Source organism: Salvelinus fontinalis, chromosome 19, assembly GCF_029448725.1.
Source record: "Salvelinus fontinalis isolate EN_2023a chromosome 19, ASM2944872v1, whole genome shotgun sequence".
NCBI lineage: Eukaryota > Metazoa > Chordata > Actinopteri > Salmoniformes > Salmonidae > Salvelinus > Salvelinus fontinalis.
This window is the reverse complement of record NC_074683.1, coordinates 35,801,498-35,816,323: the sequence shown is the minus strand read 5'-3', so window position 1 is coordinate 35,816,323 and position 14,826 is coordinate 35,801,498. Positions and strand designations below refer to the sequence as shown.

Genomic DNA, 14,826 nt, shown 5'->3' with positions numbered 1-14,826 from the left:
TACAAGAGGCTGTATTCAAGCCCTGAACGAGATATTCAAGTCGTTTCTGCTCTCACTTCCGCATGACACCCAGTGGAAGGCGTATGACGTGTTTCTATGGTCCCAAGTGACATGCCCTTTTATAGACAAGGTCTTGAAGAGAGACATCGATTTTGGAAATCTCAAATCCGGATAGGAAATGGGCTGTAAAAATAGTTCTGTTCCACTTAGAGAAATAATTCAAACGTTTTTAGAAACTAGAGACTGTTTTCTATCCAATAGTAGTAATAACATGCATATTGTAAGAGCAAAAATGGATTAAGAGGCCATTTGAAAATGGGCACATATTTTCCAGTTTTTCAATACGCCCCCTGCGATGTATTAGATATTTAGAAGGATTGAATCAAAGATACTAAACATAGGCAGGCCTAAGCATCAATCATTTTAAATTATTTCCAATTTTTCATCAAGCTCATGAAAAGTCATGAAAGTAAAGTTAAACACAAAATCTAAACAACATTATGTATGCTAAATCTGGGTTATGTATATGGGACAAAACATCCATTTCCTCTAGAGTATGCCTGTATCTTTCACACATACTGTATTCATATGACAACAGCATCCACTACTTCCAATGTGTTTTCTGCAGGATGAAAGGAAATACATTCTTGGCTTGGTTATGTCTCCTAGGGATCTATTAAGTCAAAGAAATGCTTCAGCACCACAAACAAAGACCAATGATGAACATGGTGGCGATGATCATTGTTAAACTATTTGGGGGTCAATTATACTACTTCCTGTACAGTAAATTGCCTTCTATGGGAAGTATGGTAATTATAGATTTCAAACCAATTAGATACAATATTACTTTAAAGGGAAGAAGCTGTTGAATGTTGACCCTCGTAGTCTGATTAGCTCCATTATATTTAAAATCTTTAGACAAATTACAGGCACACACTGATCTCTCTTGTATCTTATGCCCATCTACTCTTGTCCTTAACACAAATCAAAATAGCAAATTGCTTTCAGAGCTCGTATCTCTGATTTAATGATAATCAAGTGCTCTAAGCAGCCAGCATCCTATCTACATATGTGGCAGTCGTTATGATTAATTTCCTGCAAATGCTGAGAAATCTTTAAATAAATGTATTGTCCTCGACTAACCTGTACCCCCTGTACATAGCCTCGTTATTGTTATTTTATTTTTAATTTTTTTAAACTTTAGTTTATTTAGTAAATATTTTCTTAACTTATTTTTATTAAAACTGCACTGTTGGTTAAGGGGCTTGTAAGTAAGCATTTCACGGTAAGGTCTACACCTGTTGTATTCGGCACATGTGAACAAATAAACATTGGATTTGATTTTAGTGGAGCTCTGAATGGATTTGTATAGAGTTGATATGTATTTTCAGACTGTCTCATTGAACACAACAAACAGGGACAATACAGTCTCAAATTGACAAAGAGAGAGATTGCTTTGAGGGATTCTATCCAACATGTGCATTAGTCAAGGTGAGATACGGATGTCGTTGTGGCAGTCGGTGGACGTGTGATTGCTTTATTACCATTCTGATTAATCAGGTAAATCTGGGAGTTTGATTAGTACCTTCCTTGTTGTTTACATAGTGGGCGCTATGGATGAGGAAGTGATGCAGGCAGGATCTAAGGGTTTCATTGGCTGCCTGTCCTCCGTCCAGTTCAATCACATGGCTCCACTGAAGGCAGCGCTACTGAACCGTGGCAGCTCATTGGTCAGTGTACGGGGTCACCTGGTGGAGTCTAACTGTGGAGCGCTGGCTGACTCAACAATATTTCACTCTCAATCAGGTGAGGAATGTAGAATGTATTCAGAATATACTGTATTTCTGTGGACGATGTCGTCTAACATTTTAATATTGTACACTGTCAACACCGAAGCCGAGAGTTTTCAGTCTACAGATTCTTCCATTGTCACAATGATGGTTCCCAAGGGAACGTTGCTCATTGTTTTATGTCGGTCCCCAGTCCTCAAACAAATGACAGATCAATGATGTAATACATTCCCCATGATGTCACCGCACTCTCTTCCCTCTTCCAGTAGATCATTCAGAGACAGTCGGCAGAGGCAGGGGGCCATTAAGCAACGCTTCACAAAGCAACTATGCGGTAATTGGAGGTGAGATATCCAATTCAGAGTTGTTAAAGTGCTCAATTGCCAAAGTCAGTGTCCTGTGAAATGAGCCCCGGCTATCTCTGCCTCTTGCTCTCTCCTCAGACGTTTTCTTGGAATAATGTGTGTCTGTCAAGACAGGATAACATGCCACAATTTAGACATTTCCAGCACTGGAGAGACTTCCAAAGTAATTACCCAGAAGGGCTGTTATTTGCACTGTAAAGTAAGTCAGCACTGGAGAGACTTCCAAAGTAATTACCCAGAAGGGCTGTTATTTGCACTGTAAAGTAAGTCTAGGTCCAAAAGGCTCATTAACAGCTTCTACCCCCAAGCCATAAGACTGCTGAACAATGAATCAAATGGCCACCTGCACTATTTACATTCACAACCCCCTTTATTTTTACACTGCTGCTACTCTCTGTTCCTTATCTATGCATAGTCACTTTACAAATTACCTCGACTAACCTGTACCCCTGCACATTAACTCAGTACCGGTACCCCTTTTATATAGCCTCGTTATTGGTATGTATATATCTTGTTACTTTATTATTTATTATTTTATTTTATTTTATTTTGTAAATATTTTCTTAACTCTATTTCTTGAACTGCATTGTTGGTTAAGGGCTTGTAAGTAAGCTTTTCACGGGTAAGGTCTACACCTGTTGTATTCGGCGCATGTGACAAATACAATTTGATTTGATTTAAAAGGTCTTATGAATTGTCACGTTCCTGACCTGTTTTCCTTGTTTTTGTATGTGTTTAGTTGGTCAGGGCGTGAGTTGGGGTGGGCATTCTATGTTATGTGTTTCTATGTTGGGTTAAATGTGTTGCCTGATATGGTTCTCAATTAGAGGCAGGTGTTTGACGTTTCCTCTGATTGAGAACCATATTAAGGTAGGCTGTTCTCACTGTTTGTTTGTGGGTGATTGTTCCTGTGTCTGTGCCTGTCGCACCACACGGGACTGTTTCGTGTTCGTTCGTTTGGTTAATCTGTTCCTGTTCTTCGTGTTATATTGTAAGTTCTCAAGTTCAGGTCTGTCTACGTCGTTTTGTTGTTTTGTAATTTTTCAAGTGTTTTTTCGTGTTCGTCTTGTCTTTAAATAAATTCATTCATGTATTCATCTACCGCTGCGTTTTGGTCCGATCCCTACTCCTACTCCTCATCCGAGGAGGAGGAATTAGACAGCCGTTACATGAATTGACTTTAAGTCAGATATGTTTGTAGATAATGAAGCTAATGGATAAAAAAAAGGGAATAAAAGAAGACTTCAATTTCTGTGAACCCAACTTGTAATCTCCATTGTGTAGAATGGCCTCTTAAAATATGGAAAACTGCCTAGGTAAAGAATTGTGAAATTTCCATCACTACTTTTATTTCCCTCACACACTTCATTTTGATAAAGAACAGTAGACACCATTCCTAATTAAATTTTGGAATGCTTTATTTGACACCTAGTGTCATAATATGTCATAACAGCTGACATAACATGTCATAACCTGTCATAATATGGTAATAACACTGTCATGACAAATATATTTAGACATGTTGTGACATATATTGTATTATTTTATGGCTGGTTATGACACCTACATAAGAGTGTCAAAACACACAAACATACAGCACAAAGCAAAACAATCCATTACACCATCGTCTACTTGTAAACAGTATGTTTATCTTATAGAACTTTTTCTGTTATTGACCATATTAAATGATCCTTGTAATTGCGTACACATTGATCTCAGACATGTACTTTCCCCAATGCTCTGTTGCTGATGACCGGGATGAATGCAGGAGCAGATTTCAGGAGCAGGACAAGACACCCTCTTTGTTACTGATGACTGACATAAGGGCATGTACGTGATAGGTCCATCTGGCTTATATGATTCTGATGGTCATAATGCTCCATGACACTGTCATAAAGTGTATTTTCTTAGTCCAAATAAAGTGACACAGGATGGTCATAATGCTTCATAATAGTGTCATAAAGTGTATTTTCTAGAAGTTTTTCAAAATAAAATGGGAAAAAACATGACTAAAGAATTAATTACAACAACAAGGATTTAACTCTAAATTGTATTAATTATTCAAATCTGTTTTTTCCCTGTGAAGAAGTTTCCTTTCATGTGAAAGTTTGTTTCTGCAGCCTCCCTCAAGGTCTTCACCTCCACTCCTGGATGCAGTAGATGCATTACTTTCTCTGAAAAATATAAGTATAGACAGAAATCAGAATAGAGTATGCTACAATGCAGTGACACCGCTAAAGAAAGCTGAAAACTAAAACGTTATACCAAATATATTATGGCAATAGCAAACACTTTCACACATTATCAAATACATTACAATCCAGTTTTCTCATTGTTTTCATAACATAGCTAAAGCTAGCTCTCAACTATTCATGTAGCTAGCTAGCTAACAGTTAGCTACCATCTATTTAAGTGGTCACCAATGGGTCGATCGAGATTGACTGGTTGAGCAACAAGGCATTCCTGGTCGATTGCCAAATATTTCTGTGAAAACCCCAAAGATAAGCCTCGCGTTCCTATTTCTTTAATTTGTGTCGTGCCGGGTATAAAACGTGTTCCCGTTTTGAACCATCTCATATGTCTTAAGGCACAAACTCAGCCTTCCCGTTGGGGAGCAATTCAAGTGGACTATAGGCCTACCACTGGCCAATAGGATGGCTCAGATTATTGTGTCTGCAGTAACGTAGCAGGCGTAAAAGACAGCTACAGCAAAGTTGATGCTGTGAGTTTTCTGAACTTTTAGAGAGAGACTGTCAACAATTACAACAAAGAGCTGCTGTTTTTATGAGTGAGTTCATGTTTACGTTTTTACTCTGCATTGTCAACACTTTCTATTCAACACTTTTTTAAGCCATAAAATTTGCATTCACACTACTTCCACTTGTGCTACAACAAGCACTGCAGCTGCAATGAATGAGTAGGAAAGTGTATTGATAAGTTTGCATTGTTATTATCAGCATTGGTATTATTTTAAATTGAGAAATATTTCATTTTCTCTGATCAGATGAGAAACAACATGAATTTGTGCGTGAAGCAGAAATAATACGGTACAACTCAAGTTTTGCTAACAGCTGGAAGATGGTCATTGAGGAAAGGGAGAGCAGAGGGTGTTGAGAGGCGGACCCTGCTGGCTTCTTCCTCCGCTGAGACTGACCATCAGATAAAGGCTCCTTCAGCCCTTAAATGTAGGCTCACCTAGGGCTGTGGTGGTCATGACATTTTGTCAGCCGGTGATTGTCATGCAAATAACTGTGTTAATTGTCCATTAATTAACATCAACATAAACAATTTGACATGTACCAAGATAATATTCTCACCCATCAAGATTAATTTGTATTTATAATGGCCCACAAAAAAACATAATCCGTAGCCTGCAATTGAATAGGGATGTTACGAGTGGTTACCTTTTTAATATGTAAGCATAGGCAGTGTGTCCATAATGCTAGGGGAAGCTAAACTTTTACTAAAGTAAATTGAGTTAAATTGCCAAAATTATACAGCCTAATTAGCTTTCTCCTGTCTATACATAAATAAATACAATTATTTATAAAATAGGCTACTAAAGCATGATTTGGCCACAGAGGATCATTAGCTTCTTTGTTTTAAATCGTATTTCCTACAGTCAGAAGGAAAGACGGTGCAGGCAATTTGGGGAGATTAGTGCTGTGTTGTGAAAAGTAGAGGACAAGCCAGGCATATCAAAATATTTCAAAATACAATCTCAGGATAACCTAGTTTGGAAAGCAAATGGTTATTGCTGTAAAGAGAAGGAAATGAAAACCTAATCGGTTTTATCAAAATCTTATTGGCACCATCAGAGAGCATTGGCAATATCTCTGCTGAGTGTTGCACTGTGCATATTCACTACTTATCATTTTTGGGTCAGTGCTACTTAAAAGTTTGTTGTTTGACAATAATTTCCTCCTCCAGTTTAGATGGACGTCATATTATATTTGTGTCTCCCCTTCTCGTAGGCCTATTATATGGACAACATAGTTTTTATTGATCTGCTTGTAAGTGTCAGCAGAGTAGGCTACCCTGTAATGTGTCATATTAAAAAAGATTCTGCTAATGTCTCCAGTCATATAAAGTGTTGTAGTATTCCATGAAATGGGTTTATAAAAGGCCACATTTTTCCAATGCAAATAAAGAAGAAACGTATCTGATACATAGCCTAGGCCTACTCTACGCTACATGCCTCAGCCATGCTTTTTTTGCGAACAGTGATTAATTTATATTATTAGCCTAAATTATGACTATGCAATCTACTCATCACATTATGAATGGTAGACTATATTACATAAGTCTGCAAATGCAATGATGCATATATAAAAAAATGTTTTCAATGTTTGATGTTTTAACACGTTGTAAAGTGGATTAATGTGCTTAATTTTAAGAATTGAGCAAGAAATACGGGGGGCATGATCATTCTGGAATCCTATTTTAAATAGTGTCCAGTCAAAACTGGGGTAATAATATACGGGTAATAATATACTGTTAGCCATATAGGCCTATCACGTACATGACCACATGTCAGTCATAAATCCCGGAAAGGGTGTTTTGTCCTGCTCCGATATTCATCCCCGTCATCAGCAACACAGCACTGGGCTAGACACATGTTTGACATCAGATTGTGTACAATTACAATGGTAATAAAATGGGACGTTTTGAGAAATGTTATATAACATACTATTTACAAGTAGAATGGAATGGTTTGCCTTGTGTGGTAGGATTTGTGGGCTTTGACACTCTTATGTAGGTGTCATAAGCAGCCATAAAATATTGCAATATGTCACAACACATCTAAATGTGTGTCATGACCATATAATGACAGCGTTATGACAGATTATGCCAGCTCTTATGTAATATTATGACATGGTTATGACCGTGACATAACGTGTTCTGACACTAGGTGCCAAATAAAGTGTTACCGTAAATTCTTAAAGTGTAAGAATCATATTTGGCAAGAGATTTTAAGTTTTAGCACACAATTATCTCAGTGCCAGTTAAATTAATATATGAAATGTACTTTTTCGGAGTCTAAACAGCCAAATGAATAAATGCTTAATAAATATAATATAGAAATCTTCACAACTGAAAGAACTCTCTCCATAGTCCACTAAAGAACTTCCTCTATAGTCCACTAAAGAACCTCCTCTATAGTCCACTAAAGAAATTCCTCTATAGTCCACTAAAGAACTTCCTCTATAGTCCACTAAAGAACTTCCTCTATAGTCCACTAAAGAACTTCCTCTATAGTCCACTAAAGAACTTCCTCTATATTCCACAAAAGAACTTCCTCTATAGTCCACTAAATAACTTCCTCTATAGTCCACTAAAGAACTTCCTCTATAGTCCACTAAAGAACTTCCTCTATAGTCCACTAAAGAACTTCCTCTGTAGTCCACTAAAGAACTTCCTCTATAGTCCACTAAAGAACTTCCTCTATAGTCCACTAAATAACTTCCTCTATAGTCCACTAAAGAACTTCCTCTATAGTCCACCAAAATAACTTCCTCTATAGTCCACTAAAGAACTTCCTCTATAGTCCACTAAAGAACTTGCTCTATAGTCCACCAAAGAACTTCCTCTATAGTCCACTAAATAACTTCCTCTATAGTCCACTAAAGAACTTCCTCTATAGTCCACTAAAGAATTTCCTCTATAGTCCACTAAAGAACTTCCTCTATAGTCCACTAAAGAACTTCCTCTATAGTCCACTAAAGAACTTCCTCTATAGTCCACTAAAGAACTTCCTCTATAGTCCATTAAAGGACTTCCTCTATAGTCCACTAAAGGACTTCCTCTATAGTCCACTAAAGAACTTCCTCTATAGTCCACTAAAGAACGTCCTCTATATCCCACTAAAGAACATCCTCTATAGTCCACTAAATAACTTCCTCTATAGTCCACTAAATAACTTCCTCTATAGTCCACTAAAGAACTTCCTCTATAGTCCACCAAAATAACTTCCTCTATAGTCCACTAAAGAACTTCCTCTATAGTCCACTAAAGAACTTCATCTATAGTCCACTAAAGGACTTCCTCTATAGTCCACTAAAGAACTTCCTCTATAGTCCAGTAAAGAACTTGCTCTATAGTCCACTAAAGAACTTCCTCTGTAGTCCACTAAAGAACTTCCTCTGTAGTCCACTAAAGAACTTCCTCTATAGTCCATTAAATAACTTCCGATGTAGTCCACCAAAGAACTTATTCTATAGTCCACTAAAGAACTTCCTCCATAGTCCACTAAAGAACTTCCTCTATAGTCCACTAAGGAACTTCCTCTATAGTCCACTAAAGAACTTCCACTATAGTCCACTAAAGAACTTCCTCTATAGTCCACCAAAATAACTTCCTCTATAGTCCACTAAAGAACTTCCTCTATAGTCCACTAAAGAACTTCCTCTATAGTCCACTAAAGGACTTCCTCTATAGTCCACTAAAGAACTTCCTCTATAGTCCACTAAATAACTTCCTCTATAGCCTACTAAAGAACTTCCTCTATAGTCCACTAAAGAACTTCGTCTGTAGTCCACTAAAGAACTTCCTCTATATTCCACTAAATAACTTCCTCTGTAGTCCACTAAAGAACTTCCTCTATAGTCCACTAAAGAACTTCCTCTATAGTCCACTAAAGAACTTACACTATAATCCACTAAATAACTTCCTCTATAGTCCATTAAATATCTTCCTATGTAGTCCACTAAAGAACTTATTCTATAGTCCACTAAAGAACTTCCTCTATAGTCCACTAAAGAACATCCTCTGTAGTCCACTAAAGAACTTATTCTATAATCCACTAAAGAACTTCCTCTATAGTCCACTAAAGAACTTATTCTATAGTCCACTAAAGAACTTCCTCTATAGTCCACTAAAGAACTTCCTCTATAGTCCACTAAAGAACGTCCTCTATAGTCCACTAAAGAACTTCCTCTATAGTCCACTAAAGAACTTCCTCTATAGTCCACTAAAGAACTTGCTCTATAGTCCACTAAAGAACTTCCTCTGTAGTCCACTAAAGAACTTCCTCTTTTGTCCACTAAAGAACTTCCTCTATAGTCCACTAAAGAACTTCCTCTATAGTCCACTAAAGAACTTCCTCTATAGTCCACTAAATAACCTCCTCTATAGTCCATTAAATATCTTCATATGTAGTCCACTAAAAAACGTATTCTATAGTCCACTAAAGAACTTCCTCTGTAGTCCACTAAAGAACATCCTCTATAGTCCACTAAAGAACTTCCTCTATAGTCCACTAAAGAACTTATTCTATAGTCCACTAAAGAACCTCCTCTATAGTCCACTAAATAACTTCCTCTATAGTCCACTAAAGAACTTCCTCTATAGTCCACTAAAGAACTTCCTCTATAGTCCACTAAAGAACTTATTCTGTAGTCCACTAAAGAACTTATTCTATACTCCACTAAAGAATTTATTCTATAGTCCACTAAAGAACTTATTCTATAGTCTACTAAAGAACATATTCTATAGTCCACTAAAGAACTTATTCTCTAGTCCACTAAAGAACTTATTCAATAGTCCACTAAAGAACTTATTCTATCGTCCTCTAAATAGCTTATTCTGTAGTCCACTAAAGAACTTATTCTATAGTCCTCTAAATAGCTTATTCTGTAGTCCACTAAAGAACTTATTCTACAATCCACTAAAGAACTTATTCTCTAGTCCACTAAAGAACTTATTCTATAGTCCACTAAGAACTTATTCTACAATCCACTAAAGAACTTATTCAATGGTCCAATAAAGATGGCTGCCCTTGCTCCCCCGCAGGTGTGGTGTCAGCAGTAGTCTTCATCACTCTGTGTGTAGTGGCAGTGATGACCCGTTTCCTGTACCAGCACCGGCAGGCCCGGAGAGACGCCAGCATCAAGGAGAAGGAGCACCGAACCAACCTGGAAACAGCCTACCGGAGAGAAGCAGCCTACCAGGCAGAACCAGCCTACCGGACAGAGTGCCACCTCCATGACAGTCATAGCTCCACCCTCAGGGACAACAGGGAGTACTACATCTGACCACCTGTGTCCCAGTCCCCTGGTCATCAGGGAAGGCCTCTCCTCTGAATGTGGATTGGGAGGTGGAGATGTCACTGCAGAATTCCGGACAAGAAAATAGCCAAGAGGTTGAGCCCAGAACCCTTCCCCAGGGATTCTGCTCGGGAATTTGCCCACTGTCTGATTATTACAAAACATGTATGTAGTGGACGACACGTTTAGCAGGTTTTTAGGGCTTTAGGTGTATCATGTGGTCAGTAAAACTGTCAGACAATATGGAGCGAATATGCAGGTGTGATTTGGGAACAATCTCTCAACCGGCAGAGGAAAGGACCGAGACAAGGAAGGAAAGGAACCATGAGAACATTGAATGTCACCTGTCACACTGTCTGAATGTGTAGTACAAACTCCTGAAGACATCATTCTTCTTGTGACCCCCAATATTCTTCAAGATGTTCCACATAGTTCTGTGGAACATCCTAAATGACATCTGAAAGATGTAGGTCAAGCATGTAAGTGAACTGTGAACTCTGCCGTGTGACAATGACCGAACATTGAAATGAGAGAATGAAAGAATGGGACTTTACTGCCTTCTGTTAGAGTGCCTCTATATATTGTTTTAACCTCTTTTTTTCAAAACCCTTTACATCTTTGTTTTAATGAATTAGTGTTCATTTGTGTTTCCTTTATGTGCTAAGGGAATAGATCTGAACATGAACCACCTGTACCGTAATCATCCTCTGTTCAAGTCTATAACAAATGGATAGTGTAATTTGGTGTATTACACAATGCTGTAATTTATCTAAGTAATATTTCAAAGATGGATAACGCTCAAAGGTGAACATTTTGATGTAAAGTAGAGAGATTAGTGTGTTCCGCCAATTAAAATCACTGATGTATATGTTTCACAAAAAATAACTAAATAAAGACGAAACATAACAGCCTGATAGGACCAGATCCTATCCTTTAGAGAAATGCCTGTGACTGGAATTTATCTTAATACATCTGCCATTCTAATCAATGTATGGTTGTGCTAAAGTTCAAGTCACAAAGGTGTGTCTGAAGAGAGGATCTCTAATAATCAGATTTTTCTGATTATAACAATGTTTTACATTTATTTACCTTAACTTCTTTATGTTGTGTATAGTTGCAGTTGTACAGATATATTGTATAGATGTATATTTATTAATAAATTGAAGACTTTATTAATTATATGTTGTAATGTGGCTTATTCCCATCCTTGTAATAGTTCAGTTGACTGTGATGTCAATTAAAATTCTGAGCTTTGCAGGTCAATCTGATCTTCCCGAAATATAGTAACTTACATTTAAAATGTGTTGGTTATAAAATCAATGTCCAATGCATGATTTAAAATGCCCTGTGTCCTCATCTAACCTCTCGTGATCCTCCAGGCAAATGGATACATACTCAATTTACATGCTCAATAGAGGTATGAAACAGTCAGTTGGAAATAGAACCATACAATGAGTCATGTTAAATGTCACTGTGGATGTAAAAGAATCCCTAGTTCAAACACCACTCTATCGCTGCACCAAACTTAAAAATACATCACTGTCTCTTTCGAAGAGCGGGGATAGAGTGCCGTTTGAAAGCATAGAATACTCCTCATCTGACGTTGGACTATTAGTTCGGCAGCGTCTGCCATTCTTTCAGCGTGGGGGAAGCACGCCTCTGTTTCATGCAGAGAGCAAGAGCAGTTTTTCCACTGTCGAGAGAAATGGTAATGCATGTTAACATACGCTGAAGAAAAATATAAATGCAACATGTACAGTGTTGGTCCCACATTTCATGAACGTGGGACGCACAAAAAGCTTATTTCTCAAATTTTGTGCACAAATTTGTTTACATCCCTGATAGCAAGCATTTCTCCTTTGCCAATATCATCCATCCACCTGACAGGTGTGGCATATCAAGAAGATGATTCAACAGCTTGATCATTACACAGGTGCCTCTTGTACTGGTGCCAATAAAAGGCTACTTTTAAAATGTGAAGTTTTGTCACACAACACTGTGCCACAGATGTCTCAAGTTTTCAGGGAGTATTCATTTGACATGCTGACAGCAAGAATGTCCACCAGAGCTGTTATCAGAGAATGTAATGTTAATTTCTCTACCATAATCTGCCTCCAATGTCGTTTTAGAGAATTTGGCAGTACGCCCAACCGGCCTCAACCGCAGTCCATGTGTATGGCATCGTGTGGGTGAGCGGCTTCTTGATATCAACGTTGCGAACAGAGTGACCCATGGTCGTGGTGGAGTTATGGTATGGGCAGGTGTAAGCAATTATTTTTTATTTTTTAAATGTACCTTTATTTAACTAGGCAAATTCAGTGGCACAGCTGTCTAAGGCAATGCATCTCAGTGCTAGAAGTGTTTTTAAAGGTAATTGTGACCAACAGATACATATCTGTATTCCCAGCAATGTGAAATTCATAGATTAGAGCCTAATGAGTTCATTTCAATTGACTGATTTCCTTATTTGAACTGTAACTCAGTAAAATATTTGAAATTGTTGCATGTTGCATTTATATTTTTGTTCAGTATATGTTAATTCCATGCAAATAAAGGTTGATTCGCAACCACACCTGCAATAGAAGGACAATTAGGGCCTCGGATTTGCAGGTGGAGGACTTCTGTGAGGAGAGGAGCAGCTCTACTACTTTAAGGAGATATCTGAAACACAGTTTCCAAATGCTGACGACACTAGCCATGCACTTACATCCACCTGATTTTGTCCATCCTCACCAGATAGAATGATGACACGCAGGTTAAAATATCAAAACCAACTGTGAACCAACTATATTAATTTGGGAGCAGGTCGAAACAGGCATGAAACATTCATGGACATTTAGCTCGCTAGCTATTGCTAGTTAGTTTGTCCTGGGAGATGGGTTGTTATTGGGGTGTTATTTTACCTGGCACGCATACAGTATGATCCTCTTTGTATCTGGTTCTTTGTATATGTGTTTCTCTACTTCAACGATTAATTCACTGACAAAAGGGAAACCTAGTTAGTTATCTTTAATTATTCTCACCTTCTTGGTCTTTCAAGTATCCACGTGGGTCTGTATCTTCCTGATATCCAACAGAGGACTTGCAGAACGGCTCAAACAGAACCAGTTATATAGAGGACTTGTAGAACGGCTCAAACAGAACCCAGTTATATAGAGGACTTGCAGAACAGCTCAAACAGAACCCAGTTATATAGAGGACTTGCAGAACAGCTCAAACAGAACCAGTTATATAGAGGACTTGCAGAACGGCTCAAACAGAACCAGTTATATAGAGGACTTGTAGAACGGCTCAAACAGAACCCAGTTATATAGAGGACTTGCAGAACAGCTCAAACAGAACCAGTTATATAGAGGACTTGCAGAACGGCTCAAACAGAACCCAGTTATATAGAGGACTTGCAGAACAGCTCAAACAGAACCAGTTATATAGAGGACTTGCAGAACGGCTCAAACAGAACCAGTTATATAGAGGACTTGCAGAACAGCTCAAACAGAACCAGTTATATAGAGGACTTGCAGAACGGCTCAAACAGAACCAGTTATATAGAGGACTTGCAGAACGGCTCAAACAGAACCAGTTATATAGAGGACTTGCAGAACGGCTCAAACAGAACCAGTTATATAGAGGACTTGCAGAACGGCTCAAACAGAACCAGTTATATAGAGGTCTTGCAGAACGGCTCAAACAGAACCCAGTTATATAGAGGACTTGCAGAGCACAGAACGGCTCAAACAGAACCCAGTTATATAGAGGACTTGCAGAACGGCTCAAACAGAACCAGTTATATAGAGGACTTGCAGAGCACAGAACGGCTCAAATAGAACCAAGTTATATTTTAGCTCCTAGCTACACAGATACTCATTCACACGCGAGCAGTGTGGGTGAAATGATTGAATATGTTTTTTTTTTTAAGAATGCAATGCTTTCCGGTGAGGTTTGCATGGGCTACACAGTATTCATCACAGAATAGGCTATCCAATTCTTTCAGATATTGCAGAAAGGCTTTAATTAGACGTTTTGTGATTTCTTAGCAAAAGGGAGTTCTGAAACCGGAAGACAAGTTACGTTAACAAAGACACATTAAAGCAATAATATTCACTGTTTCAAACATCAACTTCAGCGCTGCACAGGTGCGTGAAGACGTCTTGTGTCTTTTTAGTGAAATAAACGTTGAGGTTTCTTTAACGTTGAGGTTTCTTCAACGTTGAGGTTTCTTTAACGTTGAGGTTTCTTTAACATTGAGGTTTCTTTAACGTTGAGGTTTCTTTAACGTTGGGGTTTCTTTAACGTTGAGGTTTCTTTAACATTGAGGTTTCTTTAACGTTGAGGTTTCTTTAACGTTGAGGTTTCTTTAACGTTGAGGTTTCTTTACCGTTGAGGTTTCTTTAACGTTGAGGTTTCTTTAACGTTGAGGTTTCTTTAACATTGAGGTTTCTTTAACGTTGAGGTTTCTTTAACGTTGTGGTTTCTTTAACGTTGAGGTTTCTTTAACGTTGAGGTTTCTTTAACGTTGTGGTTTTTGTATTGGTGTGGTTTCTTTAACGTTGTGGTTTTTGTATTGGTGTGGTTTCTTCAACGTTGAGGTTTCTTTAACGTTGAGGTTTCTTCAACGTTGAGGTTTCT

The 14,826-nt window shown here is 38.1% G+C and overlaps 1 protein-coding gene across 2 annotated transcripts in view; it reads left to right on the top strand.

Annotated features, from left to right (window-relative positions):
• LOC129816671 (contactin-associated protein-like 5) overlaps nucleotides 1-11,379 on the top strand; it is a 174,247-nt gene extending 162,868 nt beyond the window's left edge. Inside the window, exons 22-24 of one of the 2 annotated variants that reach the window (XM_055871433.1) lie at nucleotides 1,606-1,806; nucleotides 2,060-2,134; nucleotides 9,947-11,379. In XM_055871433.1, the coding sequence (XP_055727408.1) occupies nucleotides 1,606-1,806; nucleotides 2,060-2,134; nucleotides 9,947-10,188 (518 nt within the window). In that variant the 3' untranslated portion in view covers nucleotides 10,189-11,379. Of the gene's footprint in view, nucleotides 1-1,605; nucleotides 1,807-2,056; nucleotides 2,135-9,946 lie in introns of both variants that reach the window. The other variant, XM_055871432.1, reaches the window with a different exon arrangement.
• The last annotated feature ends 3,447 nt before the right edge of the window (nucleotides 11,380-14,826 follow it).